The following is a 19,175-nucleotide window of genomic DNA, read 5'->3' on the forward strand; positions in this document are numbered from 1 at the left end:
CGATAAACACTATCCACAGGGGTATTTTTTGCTTCTTTCCTTCGGACAAAGCAAAGCATGTGAATACACAAAAAAAAAGACATTTTTTATATAAATATATAGTAATACAATAAAAATGTTGTTTTACGATGAAATATTCCAACCGAGAAATTCTTAAGCTTCACTTCTTTGACGTCCAGTCAACAGTAGAAAAGTTCTTAACACAAACTTCCAGGGCGAAGTGGTTCAACTTTGATAAGAGTGGTACAAAATATACATTTTAAAAGCTTACCTAAAAAATTATTTTTGATGTACTGATGTCAGAATTTTACATAAAACTGTTTTATATATATATATATTTATTTACAATATTGATGTCTCCCACAGAATCGATTGGCTAGTTTTGCTGCAGATTAAAATATTTATAATTCAAGAAACTCTGAGCTATTACACAGAAAGTATTATTTTTCGGTGAGCAGAGTTTAATTTTCATTAAAAAGCGGTGCGTTAGACTTTCATATTAGAACGGGACATTTAGAAACATTGAATCATCGTCTGTAGCATATTTTTTATTACTTTGGAAACAATATCCATATAAGGCGTGCGATTATCAGTCAAATGTAGGTTGCATGTCCAATATTGTCCAATAAATAATTTACAATAAACAAAATCTCTCACACCATATTGTCCAATAAATAATTTACAATAAACACAATCTCTCACACCATATTGTCCAACAAATAATTTACAATAAACACAATCCCTCACATCTTGGACGTACTTATACTTCCTGTTACCAAGGAAATCTCTTAAAACTATATAATTATCGCTAAAATATCGTACAATTATCTTTGCCCCACGATGGCTCAGCAGTAAGTATGAGGGCAACTTATAAACACTAGCAACTAAGTTTCGATACCCACGATTGGCATAGCACAGATAGCCCTTTGTGTAGCTTTGTGTTTAAAACAAACAAACAATTAACTTTCAGGCTAACATATCAAACATTTACAAAAACAGTTTTACATTATATTTCAATGGATGCTTCTTATTACCTGGGAAACAAGGCCTATCGACAGCGTATCTATTACAATCAAAGTTGGTTGTCTTGTTAGAACAAGTGTAACACGTTATTTCTGAAAATAGAAAATTTGTATATTTCATCATTATGTACAGAAGTGGCATAATTTCAAAATATCCAGTCTTCATAGGTATAGAATATACTGAGTTATTTGATGTTGAATCTACAATCAGTATGATGTGATTCAATCTATACATAGTATTCATAGTTAAAGGAATTAATGAATTAATTGACATCCAATCTCAAATCAGTATGATATGATGCAATCTATACTTAGTATTCATAGTTACAGAATTTACTGAGTTATTTGATGTTGAATCCACAATCAGTATGATGTGATGCAAACTTTAACATCTGAAAAGAAAACCTGTGTTTAGCAAATGTCTTGGAAGTACATATTTCATACTCCAGGTAAATTTCTGATTATTGTATCTTTTTACTGTATTCCGGAAATATTGTACTTGACAGTAAGCTTGCTTTAGAGCGTCTATATGCTCTTTCTCTGATTAAATAGCAACGACGACATAAACAGCTACATCAGATTTTGTAACACAGACTGTTTTAGAACGTTGTTAATACAAAAGTGTAATAAAAGTTTTAAAGGATCAGAATATCTAACAACTAAGTTCTACATTAACATGTTACCTTGTGAGACACTTCCTACATGCTGAATTGGTGCAATAAAACAGCTAAACCACCACACCGACAAAAAAAGGTTTAGCAAATCCATGTTCCCTGTTATACCCGGAATCTATGGACCTTTACAAAGTCGTTGCTGAGGAAGAGAGTAATGAGCTCTTTACTGTCGGAGACTTTTATTGTAAGTCATTGTGACCCTCTTAGAAACACCCATATCTTCCGATTTCTAGCTCCTGTAAGAGACAATGAAGAATGTGATTAATCTATGATTTCCAAACCTAAAGAGGGGGGGAACTAACATTGATTTTGTATTTTCCTATGGAATGTTTTATTTTTTAATTGGAATATTTTAGAGAAAAGCTTAATGGATTTAAATGTACGTAATAGGATATGCACGTTTTCTTTGTGATGTTAAAAAGAGATAACCAGACAACTTCGAAATGGATCTTTGTTAGATCTCTTAGAGTTAATCTAAAGCTCTCAATGAATAACAGAATTTCTAACTTATTTTACACTTTGTTATATTTATCAAAATAATAAGCAAACACATTAACACACACATATATATAATCCTTAACCATCATGTTTTATATAACACTAAATTGTTATGTTCCATTTATCTTTAAGATCATTCTTATAGCAATGTATTTTCTTTTTCCAATAGGATACTTTCATGTATGACTGACGTTTGGTGTTAGCATCTGAATTGATTTTGTTCCCTACTAGTGAGATTTATGACGCAACTTCTGATTTTTCCATTACAATAACCATGGATATTTATCAGTCAGTTGAAACAACTGATAAACGAAAATCCGACCATGGTCCACTAGATAAGAAGCCTGGGGAACTTATTGCTCAGTTGCTTTTTTTTTTCCCTGAGTAGAAAAGGTCCGTCAAAGTTATTTAGAATCCTTTGATATTCGATTCAGCACGGAGCCAAATTTTACAATAAAGAATGTTAGAGCCCTTCATCCTTCAGTGTTTAAGTCCTATAGACTGAATATCTTAACATCTTTTTCATCTGTAATGGGAAATATTTTAAATAACTGAAAAGGCTCGTACTTTTAGATGTATACATCATGGTAAAATATAGCATTTAACGTAACAAGATCTAACATCGAACAAAAGGAAAAATGTGTTAAAGTTCCGTTTGCACACAAAACAACATCATCATTTTTTACATCTAGCAAACAAATTCTAACATATTAGAAATTGTATTCTATAATAAATTACTTGTCAATTTAAAAGAAGAAAGTTTTAATATAGCAAGAAAATACTTAGTGCTACACAATAAACATAATTAAGAAAGTTTTTTGCGCGCTAGACTAGCCAGCCCGTCAGTGGCTCAGCAGTAAGTTTGACAACCTATAACGCTAACCATCTGAGTTCGATCCCCGCGGCACAGGGCAGATGGCTCTTTTGCAGCTTTGCCCTAAAAGCAAAGAGAAACACTGGATATTGCTACTTTTATTTACACTTCGATTTGGTATACAATTCAGATATATCAAATCAACCTGATTTACACGTGAAGCTTTCAGCACTCAATAACAACATTTTTAGCATTCAGATAGATACTAAATTATATTAAGCAAATAGAACCCCGTATCCTGATTAAGATAACTTGCGGCCTTCTAAGTCATTTAATCTGACCTTATTTAGTTGCAACTACTGTCCAGGAGACTCAGAATATATTCAACTATTTCGTTATAAATCATGATTTTACAAGAATGATATATTTTGAATGATGACATTAAACATAAGATTAAAGCAAAAGTATTGTGGCAAATGTGAAGGATTTTACACCTAAGGATCATGCAATTAGTATGAAAAGCTTGCTCGTAAAGGTATTGCGATTTCTGAATTGTACCTGCAGTGGAAATAAAACACGTGAGAATTCATGTATAATTGCTTTCTAGTTTTTAGGGTTATATTTACAGTCTGGTAATAAACTATATGAAAACAATATTTAACATTTTCACACCGTATAGAGAGACTTTTATATTTCACTATTAGGATATGATATATCATTGTAAAAAAATATCGTTAACAGTGAGGATATCCAACTGATGCATTCTAATCTTTACAAGTAGGAACTTAAAAAAAATATATATTTAATCAGCTATACTGATTGCCAGGTTGATTTTTAGTTTGGCTCTAAGTCTATGCCTGATCAGATGTTAATGCTAATTAATAAATAATAAGGTCAACACGCAGTTGTTTGATTAGCATAAATTGAAAACGCTCAAAAGAGATGACTTAAAGCAGGGCATTTGTTTTAGTACAGTTATACAAGTAGTTCGCTTTATAATATGTACACTCTGATAAATTTAGAATAAAGATCTTAGAATGTAGGTTTGACATTACCAAGTTCACTCACAAAGAAGAATTTTCTCATATGGCTAAAACATTCTAACCACAAGCCACACTAGCCTATGTTAGTAGAAAATTTCGCACGAGTTTAATTTTCTCTGGAATTCCTGAGAGCCAATAAACACTTGTACACTGTCTCAAACACCCACCTCCATTATATCCGTTTTTATACATTTAGCTGATCCTACCATCCGTCAAGTCAAGTTCTGTTGAACTTAATTTTACGCTTTAGTCACTTTCTAGTAAGCCTCACACTGTTATTGGACAACGAGAATTTAAACAAAATGATATTAGGGCCTACTGAACGTCTGCTTTTTATCTATCACGCTATGTAGTCAATTAGATCGTAACATGTGTTGTAACATATGGTGCATATCCTTATATCAAGCCTTTTTTTTTCTTTTGAATCCGACGACCACAATTAATATTCACTAATGATTTATGGTTGAATATCTTATCATATCAACTTCTACCCCTTTGTTTTTAGGTTTTAAATGATATATTGAAAACAGATTAAACTGTCAGTTATGTTTATATTACTGTATTGTTCATTAGGCGTGATTTATTATACGAGAAAAATTCAAAACCAAGAAAATATTGTGTTCTGTGTTGTCTTGATAAACTAAAGCTTAGCTGTCTAACTTCTACTTGGGGAAGTATGTTTTTTGTTTGTTTTTTACTGGACGTTTCGACGTAAATTACATAAATGAATTTGAGTAAAGTTTTTATAGCGTTCAGTGACTATAGGTGAGTAAACATTCGTTACTTGGCATTGCTATTTAGTTTCATAAATTTACGTATTATAGCAAATATGAGGTTATATTACTTTATTTGTTGGTTTAGTGCAACTTTGGAGAAGATAAGAATTTTTGAGAAGAAGAATGCGTATATCAGACAATACGTCCCCCTTGTAGTGTTATATCAGACAATACGTCCCCCTTGTAGCGTTATCTTGTAATGAAACGCTGCTTAGCTCATACAGAAATATCTAATGGAGAAAAAGAAAGCCAAACTGGTGTTTTACTCTTTCTGAGATAAGGGAGATATTCAACTACTATTGGCTGCTGATGAAGAAAAAAGAATGAAAAGACATTCAGACGTGAACAGAGCGTGAGTTACCCACGTTGCTTACCGCTCAGAGACATTCTTGAAACACTATATGAAATATATATATATATGTATATAATTTATCTATACTCACGCAGACACACAACAACACACATATATAAATGCAGGAAATGGAAATATATCTAGAAAGGTTGATAAAGAATGAGAACAAATAGATAAAAAGAAATTGCTAGACATCATTGAACCATATAAATGTGAGATATGGCCAATGAAAAAAGTAACAACCTGCATCACAAGCATGGAAACGTTAAGTACTGTGATGGAAGAAAGACGCAGCAAGACAAAACAAAAGAACACATACAAGACAAAAAATACACTAAATTATAATGTTTGATTTAGAAGAAAAAACGATTTAATTAGGAAATTAAAGTAAACTCTGTTATAAGAAAAAAAAATGCACAGTGTGAAAATATTTGCTGATTGGGATTCAGTTCATACTAATAAACATCAACCGTATTTTTTAAAACAAATATCAAGATCAAAAACGATTTCTTTGATAATGTTTATTACGCTAATTTGATCACATATCTTCTTGTAATTTAACTAGTTGCAAAGAAAACTTAAAATCTTACTATGTTTTAGTCTAATAACTATCAATGTAAAAACTGATTATTGCGAATTAAACTTAGTAGGACTATAAGGATTCTGCCTTGAGCTATCTTCTGTAAGAATGCAATTACAACAGTGTCTGTAGGCGATATAACAAGTAAATCCAGGGTATGTGCTATTCAACCTAAATTGAAATTATGCAGAATTCTGGAAGAGACAAGAAAACACAAGAGACACATTGGTGAATGCAACAAAAAGCCAGCACTAAAGCCCTTGGATGAGTGTCACATCATTGTATGATAACGTAATTTGTTGTCTTAATTTGGTTGCATTGTTGACTGCGAAGGATTTGCGGAAATTATTAAAGTGTTTTCCAGTAAACTTCTGGAAAGATGGCCGTAAAAAAACATTTTGTGGGTTTTATAGGGGAATTAGGCTGTATGTTCATGACAAGGAGACACTAAACATTGACTGCAAAACAACAGTGCTGAGAGAAACTGATGGAGACGACTTGTCGAGTAACTTCAGGCTTGATTGTTACGAAAAGTGCTGTGTTAAGAAGATAGATAGATAGACAGACATTAAAGTTTGTTAAGTAGATAGAATACACTATCCTACTTAGCATAACTTACAGACCCCTATCTCATCTGATCTGACTCAGGATACTTTGAATACCATTGTTCTGAACTTCATCTGATCTGACTCAGAATACTTTGAATACCACTGTTCTGAACTTCATCTGATCTGACTCAGGATACTGTGAATACCACTGTTCTGAGACTTACTAACAGTTCCTACTGAACTGCATATCCTGTAAAAAAAAGAGAACACATTTTTCAACAGGCTGACACAGTCCATATTTATTGTCTCCTCATCAATTTGTTTGGATGCCGATCTTTAACCCACAATCTCGGCCCTTGTTAAATGGTGACTTTCTTGTATATTACAATACATCTGTCTTTCTTGCACTTCTGAAAAGAAAAAACAAATAGAGTCGAAATGGTTTTATTAGTAATAACGTTTTCTACTAGTTTTAGTATTATACCGCCTAAGCTAGTAAGCATTGACCCTACGTTTACATAGTGTAACAAAAATTCTTATATCCTAATGATTAAAATCTTTAAGTCAAAATTTTCTTTGTGATACGGGTGTGAAAAGCTTTATTGAATGTTTCGAAAGAATAATATATTTTAATATCATCTAACGCAGACGAACAAATGATTTAGACTTGTGCTTTTGTCATGTTGAATTTAATAGGCGAAACTATAACGATTTAAACATGATTAATAAAACCAAATCGTAGAGATTTCAGAGGCTAATGAAAAATAGGATTTCTCTAACATACTATTCGTTTTGTGCTAGATTGTAAGTATTGATTTGAAAAGTTTTTGATGATAAAGTTTGTCATCAAATATTATGTCAAGTTACTTTTATCATTCCCTAATGCTTTTAAATACACAACAACTCCAAAATTGATCGTATATTTTAGCAAGATTATCACATCCACTCATTTAAAATATATATAGCACGAAAATATTCAAATGCTTCGAGTATAGATTGTTATCATTAAGTGGAATATAAAATATTTTCACCTAAGCCAAATCCTGCTTACAACATGTTTAAAAATTCATATGGACCGACGAGTGATACATTTTACGCTGCTGAGAAGATATTGCACATTAGTGGATCCAGTGGTCTTTCATTACTTGACCACATTACCCACATAGAAGTTGGGATCAAGCAGACGATTTGAAAAGTCTGGATCACACGTACAACCATTTCTGCGTTCAATAACAATTCCTTTTGTAGATCCGTGAGCTTTCTTCCTCGTGGCATCTTAAGTCCAACTGAATGGCTGTGCCAGATGCTGGCCTTTTTACGTCCTCTGCAGTAGCGCACCATGGATTTCACATGACAATGTAATACAAGATGAGGGATGTTCTGTCCGAATACCTTTTGTAATACTGTTATATATATATATATATTCTAGATAAACAAGTTACTTAAAGGCAAAGATGATTTACATGTTAGAAGTACACTGGGGATTATTACTGATATAATATATATGTATTCTGTATATTATCACTGCTTGCTATAATAACTATAAACGGCTCTTCTATTGTAAGATCGACGAAGTATTAGGTACTAGTTTTCAAGGATATTTATCACATTCACTTTTTTTATCATCATCTGTTTAATCTGATTTGGCAATGTTTTGAAGTATGTAATACTTGGGTTTAATCTGAGTTGACAATGTTTTGAAGTATGTAATATCTGGGGTTTAGTTTGAGTTGGCAATGTTTTGAAGCAGGTAATACTTGGGTTTAGTTTGTATTTGCCAACTCAAACTAAACCCAAGATATTACATACTTAAAAACATTGCCAACTCAAACTAAACCCAAGTATTACATGCTTCAAAACATTGACAACTCAAACTAAACCCAAGATATCACATACTTCAAAACATTGCCAACTCAAACTATACCCAAGTATTACATGCTTCAAAACATTGCCAACTCAAACTAAACCCAAGATATTACATACTTCAAAACATTGTAATGTTTTTAAGTATGTAAATAACTAAGTGTTATCTTGGTAAATTAGAGATTATATTTAAATTACATAAGAAGAATCAGTCAGCAGGGTCGAACCGTGGGTAGTGCGAGCGGTGCATTTGCACAGGGCTTCAACTCGAAGGGACGCTGATTTCTTGATATTAAAAAAGCGAACTAATGGGGGGCGCCGAATACATATGTCACACAGGTCGCCATCAAACATTGGAACGGCACTGTCAGTCAGATTTTCCGAAACAACTAGTAATTAAAGACTGTAATATTAAATCTTAATGAACAGCATTTCCTTTTAAAAACTATCGCTGTGAATTGCGTTTTAATAGTTAAATGAACATATAGTTTTTTGCTTGTCATACTTTCTTAATACAAATACGTATCTTATCTTAAGTTGTGCGTTCTTCTTGAAAACGTTAGATGTATTAAGTTATAATATTTAAATACACGTAGAAAAAAGTACCTTACTGATATCCCTATATACGTTTATTCCTAAGAACAGCGCTGTTGTGCTGTGAAACCAAACCCTTCAGGTGGTCAATGTTATTGAAACCTTTTTTACGTTGAATTGAAAGAATAGAATATCTTACAATGTGTATTACATATGTAGTGTGAAATACATAGTTATAAACAATTATGTGTGATTAATTTAACCCATTTAGCATCATAGAGTTCCAATGTGTTATCTACTAATTATAAATGTCTCTAAAGATTAGCTTAACCCAAATAAAATCACAGAGATCCAACATACGTTTTATTAATCATAAACATTTCTGTGTGATTAACTTAACCTATACATCGCTACAAAGATCCAACATCTTCTTTATTAATCATAAACATTTCTGTGTGATTAACTTAACCTATACATCACAACAAAAATCCAACATCTTCTTTATTAATCATAAAAATTTCTGTGTGATTAACTTAATCTATACATCGCTACAAAGATCCAACATCTTCTTTATTAATCATAAACATTTCTGTGTGATTAACTTAACCTATACATCACAACAAAGATCCAACATCTTCTTTATTAATCATAAACATTTCTGTGTGATTAACTTAACCTATACATCACAACAAAGATCCAACATCTTCTTTATTAATCATAAACATTTCTGTGTGATTAACTTAACCTATACATCACAACAAAGATCCAACATCTTCTTTATTAATCATAAACATTTCTGTGTGATTAACTTAACCTATACATCAAAACAAAGCTCTAATATCTTCTCCAATGTTTATATATATGTTTCGTCCCAAAGATTCAACTTTTGCTATACTTATTAGGGTAAACACAAAACAGATAGTTATGCTACATATTGCTTTAGTTTAACACAATTCAATTTCATTATTTAGTACTACGAGTATCACGCTTTTTCAGCTGATGGGTTTTAATACGCTCATATAGACTGTTAGTCTTGCCATCATGTGACGCCTGAAGTAGAACTATGATCTCATACATTGGCGAGAATTACATTTTGTAGCCATAGAACGAGCCAATAAATTACCAGAAGGAAACTGCATTTTTTTTATCATTCTTGCATCGTAGTGTAAAGAGTCCGTGGAAACCACAGAACAAAACTAGAATAAGTTTAAGTACAGGGCTACATATACGTGGCATCCTAGCTGGAATGTTGAACAAATTCTTGCGTTAAGGATTTTGGTGATGTTCAAAAACAGCGTTGTAAGTTTCTGGATTTAATTGTGATGGAGAAAGAATGGGACATAGTTTGTTTCTATTCTATCTATCTATTTATCTTTTCGTGGATTTATTTATCCGTTTATTCGTCAATCTATCTATTTGTTAAAGACATAAATCATATTTTTGCAGTTTAAACTAAACCCTTGGATGCTATCTATGACACAAAATCATCCTTCTTTGCAAACAGTGACTTACGTTTACATATAAATATGCATGTTCGTTCTTTTGAAAAATAAAAGTCCGAAATATATATATATATCAATCTTTGTAAGTATATGTATATATATATATATATATTTATATGCATGTATGCTTAAAATTTATAATTCTTCTATCATTTCGAAAACATAGTAGGTAATAATTAACTTGATTAACTTTGACCGCGAGTTAAAACAAACTTGCACTTTTTTAAATAACCAAACTACAGTATCAGAACACGATTACTGCACCATCTGTATTCAGATCAGCTCCTATGGCTTGGTGAACAATTAGCACGGTCACTAATTTTCTTTAGTAAGATTTTCCAATTGACGTATACAAAACACACGTAATACTCATAAATGTAAATAATACACGTGGAGATAATTCATTATGCACATTTTTGACCTATGAATCATTCATTCAATATTGGAAGGATGTTTTTTTTGTGTGTTTTTTCAGTCGTTTGCGTTAGATTTCTTTTTCATCTTCTAGTTTTGTTTCTAAAAGAAGACAACAAAGCCTATTGTCTTATGATTTGTTATATTTATTTCAACAAGTAGGTTGCACATATTTATTACAATTCTATAATAAAACATAAAGGTGTTTCTTGGAAAACTTACCTGTGAGACAAGTTAGAAATAAAACGTATCTGTAGTTCACATTCACAGCTGTTCTTCAGGTTGTTGTTTATAAGTTTTCAGCACAGTGAGCAACGTGAATAGAATCTGTTCACACATGAATAACGATCTAAAAAATATCCGAAACAATACTAGTATAAAGGAAAATGTAATAGTACGTAATGTTCAGTTATCCCTCTTGCACACAACAGCTTTGCGTCCGAGTTTGCGCCTTGGTTCGGCGAGCGTGGATTTTACAACAAAGACTCATTGTCTCCCAGTACGATACTAGTGAGTCAAGCACAGTGGGTTAGGTCGATTTCTGCTACTGGGTGGATAGGTCTCCTCTCCCTCTTTCCTGCTGCAGGTAAAAACCCAATGTACACATCACACATCACAGTTTATGAAGCATGCTTTTTACGTAGACTATTCATGACTAAAAGTAACGTCATGGGCAGCAACATCTTTTCAGGTACGTCTACTCATAACGTAATATGGTAATCGATCATTTCTGGTCATTAAGAAGTAAACAAGATAATTTATTTATGAAGTTTTTGGACAAATTTTGTGCGCGATTACATGAAGTTGGTATAGCGTACATATGTTTTATACATAGATACACTTGTTAGATTCGGGATTGAAGTCTAATACTGTTTACAACATAACTAAAAGTTAAAACACGCTATTATTCCTTTTTAAGAAGTAAACAAGATAATTTATTTATGAAGTTTTTGGACAAATTTTGTGCGCGATTACATGAAGTTGGTATAGCGTACATATGTTTTATACATAGATACACTTGTTAGATTCGGGATAGGGGTCTAATACTGTTTACAATACAACTAAAACTTAAAACACGCTATTATTCCTTTTTAGGTGTATGTAATTATATAAAGTTCAGTGCGTTAAGTTTCCTATTTAGCGAATGTATTCATTCTTACTGAACTCGTGTCGCGAAATAACCTCTTAATCTAATTGAAGCTGTAACTTTAATAAATTACAGTTTTCTAAAGGTTTTTAAAAATTGACAATACATTTATGAGTGTTAACTCAAATGAGATGATCAACAGACAGATAGCTTGAATAAACTTTTGCACTGGTTGAAAATTATCTTTCTACTTTATATAAAATTAAATATGTCAGTACTGCTTGATCTACCTCACTAGCATATCTACGTGTAACAATAATCTTCTAACACATATACTTCCAAACGAATACTAATAAACCTGTCGTAAAGAAAATATTGAAATCATATAAAACCTTCCAACAATATGTCATGAAAGCCTGTCCTTTATACAATGTACAAATAACATATATATATCCTTGTAGTAATATATCACTCAAACATGCTCCAAGAACAATATACAAATTTCCTGTCTTTCCAAGAATATACTATTAAAATATTTCCTATAGATAATATACAAGTAACATATATCCTTCCAGAGCATATCATTAAAACATGCCCTACGAACAATATAACATTTTCTGTCTTTCCAACATTATGTCATTAAAACTTGCAAAATAGATGATATAAAAAATAGCTAAAATCCTTCCAACAATCGGAATAAATCCTGCCCTACAAACAATATACGATTAATGCAGGATTAAGTGCGTTATATTAAAATGATTTTGAATATGTGTGTCAGAAAATTATGTGAGGATCACAGCCGATATAAAGTCACTGTGAAACGGCGTGTATAAGAACAACACATTAACATTGTTTGGTGTTACGTAGGTAGCATGAAGCCACCAAAAATTGGTCGCTTTGGGAATGGTATGTAACAACCCTTTCCGACGTAAAATATCCATACATTCAGATCTAAAAAGAATATGTTCAGATAAGGGTTCTATAATTTCCAAGGAGAGGATATCCCTTTTTCCTAATGGCATTGGAAAACAAAATAATATGAATCAACTTGGGGGATCAGAGTCATCCAAATTGAATGTGCAAAAAGTCGACCCCTCATCCGTGGCAATTGGAGTGCCGTGTTTTGTAACAGGTGAGAATCCATGAACACAATGGTCAGTGGTAAAATCCACTCAAGCAACAGTATGTAACACAAACAAGGAGGATCTTCGTCTGAAAACGAGGCCAACATGGTATGGGTTCACCAAGATAAGAATTCCAGTCATACCTCCTGTTGAACCGTCACATATGTCAAGCAACTGGAGGATGAAACGAATATTCATACTATTCCATGTGAAGACACACCTGTCAAATCACCAGTCGTAATCTATGTATTTCTGTGCGATTGGACGGATGAAATGGGCGTTGAGAAATAGTTGTCCTCCTAACTAAATGGCTTATGGGAAGCCTGCAGGGAGGATTGGTGTAACTTATATTTTAGAACTTTACGATGGAGCAGTTTTGCAATGTAAACTTCACCGCAGTGCTAGTGTCCAAACGCACGGTCGTCAGATAGAGCATGACCGCAATTGGCGACATGGACTGTAACATACGACGTGGTGAGGCGCCAAAATCGTTTTTATATATCGCACTTAATCTTCTGTATGTGTTTTTCCATTTATATACCATAAAAAACTTGCTGTACAGACAAGCTGCAATTAACACATATTTTCCAACAACGTATCATTAAAACCTGCTGTAAAGACCAGATATCATCAACGTAATTAGGTTTTTCAACAACATATTTTTTGTAAACATATATATTTTTTACAAAAAATATGTTACTAAATTTGCTATGAATTGATCTGTTGAACAAAGTACGTATTAAATACTTCACAAAGTAGTTGTCACTTTTATTCTTTAAAATTGTACAGATTAAAATAAGGAATTTCAAGTGTATACAATTTTATGTAGCTCGATCGAGGAGGAAAAATGAATATTCTAGCTTTATAGAAATTTATTATTGTAATATGCAGAAATTATTATTTTTCAACCTATTGTATATGTAAAACGCACAAATACTTAAAAATGTATACAGGTTTTTATTGATGAAATATATCACAACCTGTAGACAACAAATAGAATCATATAAAAGTTACTGAAGTTTTTTCTCTCTTTCTGTTATCGTTCTGAAGTTCTAACAAGATTGTTAAGCATGTCCATCTATTTGTAATATTTAATAAATGTTTTTTTTTATGTATTAAATCTCATTTTTTTTATAAATGACTATATTTTAAAAACTAATTGTCTAAGGAGAACACAATTTTCACCAATGACACATTGAGGATTATATGTTTTATTCAGAAAAATGGAATATCAAACGTGGTCTTTAAAATCATATTATACTACACATCTAAACCACTCTTTCTTTCAACAATATGATGTTTGGAAATTCAATAAAATGCGTGTCGATGAGCAGGATCGTGTGACTGGTGTTCGATTGTGCTATCAAAATAATGACAGCTTTACTTTGGTGAAAAGGCAATTTCAATTATGTCCACTTTCTTGTGGATTAACACCTTAACCAATTAATTCGTCGACTCGAAGCATCTAGACCTATAAGAGATTCTCCTCGTTCTGGGCGACCATCTGTATCTGTAGAAATAGCAGTAAAGGAGGCTTAAAGTACTCATAATTAGAATTAGAGGCATATTTTTGTGTGGTAGCAAATGGAAGAAATACTGGTTGAGAAAGTGATTTGCCACAAAATGGATAATAATAATAACACTAAAGCCCAAAGCTTAACACTTTCAATACCTGCATGTCGTTAAGGTTAAGGATGGTAATCTACTTTTGCGAACATACTTTACACATTGTTGGTCGATAACCAATAAAACGTAGTTAAAAAACATTAATTAAGCAGATGAAACTCACTTTCACCTTACTAGTTACGTTATCTCAAAACATGTTGTCTCCTAGGCCTAGCATTTTTATCATTTGTTTGTTTGTTATGAATTTCGCGCAAAGTAACACGAGGGCTATCTGCGCTACGCATCTCTAGTTTAGCAGTGTAAGACTAGAGGGAAGGCAGCTAGTCATCACCACCCACCCCAACTCTTCGGCTACTCTTTTGCCAATGAAAAGTGGGATTGACCATCACTTTATAACGCCCCCACGGCTGAAACGGTGTGACGGGGATTCGAACCCGCAAATTGCGAGTCGAGCGCCCTAACCACCTGGCCATGCGGGCCCTTTATCATTTATACCTTACTATTTGAAGTTGTTCTTGAAACTAACTGCCAAAACTGTTTCGGTAAATAGAGTTCGTTACAAAAACATTTTGGAAGAATATGTCATTCCATACATTTAGGAGTAAAGCATTGGGAACATCACTTTCAGACAAGACGGCGCAACCTCTCATATCTCATGTCCCATTAAAACAGGCTTCTTACAGAATCTTTCAAGAAAGGTAAGATTATAATCCCATCATTCAGGCAGAACTAGGCTGTAAAATTCTCGAACATTGTACCAGGACGTTTGTGGGTATGAACTTTTATCAGGGCCAGATTAAGACCACGGTGGGCCAATAGGCAACTACAATTCTATGGACCTCCCTTTCTTTACAAGCCCCCAATTTTTGGCATTAAAATTTTACTCATCAAAATAACCTTTTACCATATGTAATGCTGAAAATACTACAGTTTCCAACTTAAAATTTTTTTCTTAGAAGACTATTACAAAAACGCGTAAACTATGGGCTCCTTGACATATACTCTACCAATGGAATAATCCGACCCTGTATTTCCTCAATGAAAGTTTCTATTTGGATAGCTCAAGAAATTTGTAAGATCTGAAAATGACATCCCAAGCTAGACTGTAAGGATCAATGGACATTGCTCCAAACAGATTTTCATTGCAGTTGCTTCATCTAGAGATAGACTTAATATGTTAACAGAAAATGGCGGGAAAAATTAACTTTTTCTGTGATAGTTTTGTAACACTGTAATATGCCTAAACTTTATGAATAAAATCTAAAAATCTCATTTTAGTTCCCTTAGAACAAGGAGTTTTAAGATATAATTATTTCAAATATTGGGTTTTCTTTATAATCAACTTGTATATATTCTTTGCCATATGTCAAGATTAAAGACATTTCACTATACATTCTGTATAGAACATGGAAGCTTTTTCACATATTTAGCACCGAATACTTTGTCTGAATGGGAACTGTAAAGTTAAATTCATTATACGGCAGGTTTACCTTCTTGTTATTCGTTTACAAGTACAATATTCGTATTTTCTCTTTTGGTGTAATCTGTGTGAATAAATTATTCCTAGCTTCACGCTCACTTCAAACGATCTTAATTAATCAAGAGTCTTTACTAAAATCGAACTACACCATTAACTTTACATTATTCATGGCTCCCCGTGGCTTAGCGGTAAGTTTCTGATGGTTTATAACGGTAAACTAGGGTTTAGATACCCTCGGTGGGTAGAACACCGATAGCTACCATGTGTCTTTGTGAATAATAACAAACAAACATCATCCTTGTGTTGTAATTTAAGCTTTTCGTCACTAAACACTTACGCATTCGTATGTACCTGGAAACTTTATAATCTCGCATTTTTCATGGTAATTAAGTTAATGTTTTCTTTCTTAAAATCAATATTGCGACTGAAATAAGTTCTTCCATTCTTACACCGTACAACAACCTACCGTCTAAATGCTATTTTAGATAACCTATTTCATTAAATTTAATCTACGTAAAATATTTAGATTTATTCAATGCAAAATATTTATGTAATTTATTATATCATTGTCTCCTGGAAGGCAAAAGGTAAGTTTACAGACTTACAACGCAAAAATCGGAAGTTTGATTCCACGTGCTAGACACATCAGGTAGCCTAATGCGGCGTTACGCTAAAACCAACGGTTATTACGTCAGCAAAACTTTGAATTCTATCTCAACAATATATTCAATGAATTATTATTTTTTTGTCTGTTGAAACAAAATGTTTCACTTCTTAAATGTGACAATATTTTCCTATTTCTTAAAATGTCTCAAGCTTAAAATTATTTTAAGAAGCCACATTGTTTTATTAATAGCATGTAGCTTCTTAAATTAAGTTTAATTTTCAGAAAATAGACGTTTAGTATTATAATCCTCTAATGGCTCAGTGGTAAATGTGCAGACTTATGATGCTAAAATTCGGATTTCGATACCCGTGGTGGGTAGAGTACAGATAGCCCATTGTGTAGCTTTGTGCTTAGCCTAAACCAAATGTTGACTATATAATAACAATGTTCCTAATATTTGTATTCATTATCTCGCCTTTTTAATGATTATTATTTTTTCATGAAAAGGAATGAACTATTCGTTGAATGGAGTTTAATTGGACACCAAATGTTCATGAAGGAAATAAGATTTAATTAACTCCTTGCTTACCTCAAGAGTGCACTTGATATCTCCTCCCCCCCGCTATTTCTATTCCCAGAGTCTATATAAGCGTACATTGATAACATTTTTTCACTCTTGACCCAACAAAAAATATGATTTGTAGGCCTTTCTTGAACAAATGTACAATTTTTGAAATTTGATCAATTCCTTATTTTTTCTGAATTCTGGAAATAGAAAATGTCCTTTCCAGACCAGCCAACTTTACCAACTTTTGGCATTTCAAAAATCCTCATTATATACATTTAATCCAGAAAAGGTATATTCTGACAACTAAATGTTTTTAAATACTTCTGTGGATTCCGATAATTTTGTTCCCGAACGTGTTCTAAAACGAAATTGACGTTAAACGTCCAAAGACCGTCATGTTTTCGATGTTGCTATTTGTCAAGAACAGCCTGCTTCGTGAACTGGTCATTCGATACTTTTCGATCCATTTAATCCATGTGTCTTCTTCAAAGTGTGAATGTAGAGAAGTGGATCGAAACCTTGTTTAATGACTAGTTCACTGAGTAGGTTGTTCAACAGTTTTATATTTGCTCTATATATATATATACATGTATATATATATATATATATATGCCTTTTAAGGTGTTATCATTCTTTGGAATGATGCTTAAGTTAAGAAATCAGTATTTCTGTAAGTTATTTGATTTTAATCTGAATTTATTAGTTATATTTTAACAAAAAAAATTCATTTATTTGCGTATACAAATAATTACACTTCATCAACACCTAAACAACTTAGTATATAACATTCATGACATAAATCGATTTTAGTTGCTTATGTGAAATCACTAGATCAGAAGCAATCTTATTGTTATAACCAGTTATTCTACTGAAAATGAAACATTTTAATATAGAACGAAGACTATTATAATGAAGAATAAATACGAAGAAAAAGGAAAATATCCTCCCTAAAATAAAACGTTTAAACTGGTCACTTGATGTTTTTATTAAACAATACATTTACTTTTAAAAATTCTCTCATTGTTTTTGTAAAGGAAAGAGAAAAAAAGATGATTTTAGTTTATTTATTATAGAAGTAATTATTTTTTCTAAGTACATAAGTTGCTTTAAAAGGTTTTTTTTTAGAATCCCCTTGTTTTTTGTAATCAAATGAAGAGTAGAGAAATGTATACATTTAGTTCGTTTATTGGGTAAGTATTTTTGTTTTATTTTTCTGGGTAAGCAAATCCTTAAAAGCTAAAATTAATTCATATATTATTTAAATATTACTATCATCATTACTATTTCTGGCATTTTGAGAAGCTTGACAAGAATCAGTACAAACACAAATTCATTTACTCACTTCTGTGCCTTGGCAAACAGTAGATTAATTGTTTCCCAAAATGCAGTAAACACAATTTAGATACAATGTTTAATACGACAGAAAGATTCAAGAGGCGAGGGAACGTACGCTTCTATTCAGTCCGAGGTGAAGTTGTACTTATTCGAATAATCAATATGGTACTGAAGGAACAGCCATCGAAGTTGCTTGCACCTAAGGCGTGATCACTACGGTCGTTAAAGTCCGGTAGACGGGAGAGTAGCAAGGAGATTACGTGCGTATATCACGCGAAATATTAGTCAGTGCCCTGCTTTCACGGGAATACGTTCTGTATTTCACCAAACCTGGTAATATAAAATAAATGTCTACACACACACACTTTTTTATGCTAGTTGTCGTATGGAGTACCGAAAATATTACATATTGTCTCAATTATAAAAGGCAATTTCCTATAGTGTGTTTACATAGATTAATAATAGAAATACGTATTAAAAATTAACTAAACTTTACAAACAAAAAAGAGCAACTTAAGTAAAGTACAACAAGATAACCTGGTATATATATTTTTTTATTTCCTGTGCGTTGTTTGGTTTTCAGGGGAAGTTTGGTAATAGTATTTGATCTATGTTAGAACGATTGTTTGTCTGCATGCAATTTAAATGTTTGTACATGTATATAGGCCTTGATTCTCGACTAAAAAATACAAGATGTCCACAAACACAAGCTTAATACATAAAGAAAT

The 19,175-nt window shown here is 32.3% G+C and overlaps 1 protein-coding gene across 5 annotated transcripts in view; it reads right to left on the minus strand.

The window, feature by feature from the left end:
- LOC111086815 (ly6/PLAUR domain-containing protein 6B-like) overlaps positions 1-18,761 on the minus strand; it is a 38,181-nt gene extending 19,420 nt beyond the window's left edge. For 3 of the 5 annotated variants that reach the window (XM_022391219.1, XM_022391218.1, XM_022391215.1), the window contains exons 1-3: positions 10,843-11,075; positions 1,706-1,932; positions 1,035-1,115 (exon numbers count right to left, since the gene is read on the minus strand). In XM_022391219.1, coding sequence (XP_022246927.1) covers positions 1,035-1,115; positions 1,706-1,790 — 166 coding nt within the window. In that variant the 5' untranslated portion in view covers positions 1,791-1,932; positions 10,843-11,075. Of the gene's footprint in view, positions 1-1,034; positions 1,116-1,705; positions 1,933-4,063; positions 4,124-10,842; positions 11,076-18,454 lie in introns of those variants that run through there. The other 2 variants (XM_022391216.1, XM_022391217.1) reach the window with 2 other exon arrangements.
- Between the last annotated feature and the right edge of the window lie 414 nt (positions 18,762-19,175).

The sequence above is a fragment of the Limulus polyphemus genome, unplaced genomic scaffold (genome assembly GCF_000517525.1).
Source record: "Limulus polyphemus unplaced genomic scaffold, Limulus_polyphemus-2.1.2 Scaffold1455, whole genome shotgun sequence".
NCBI lineage: Eukaryota > Metazoa > Arthropoda > Merostomata > Xiphosura > Limulidae > Limulus > Limulus polyphemus.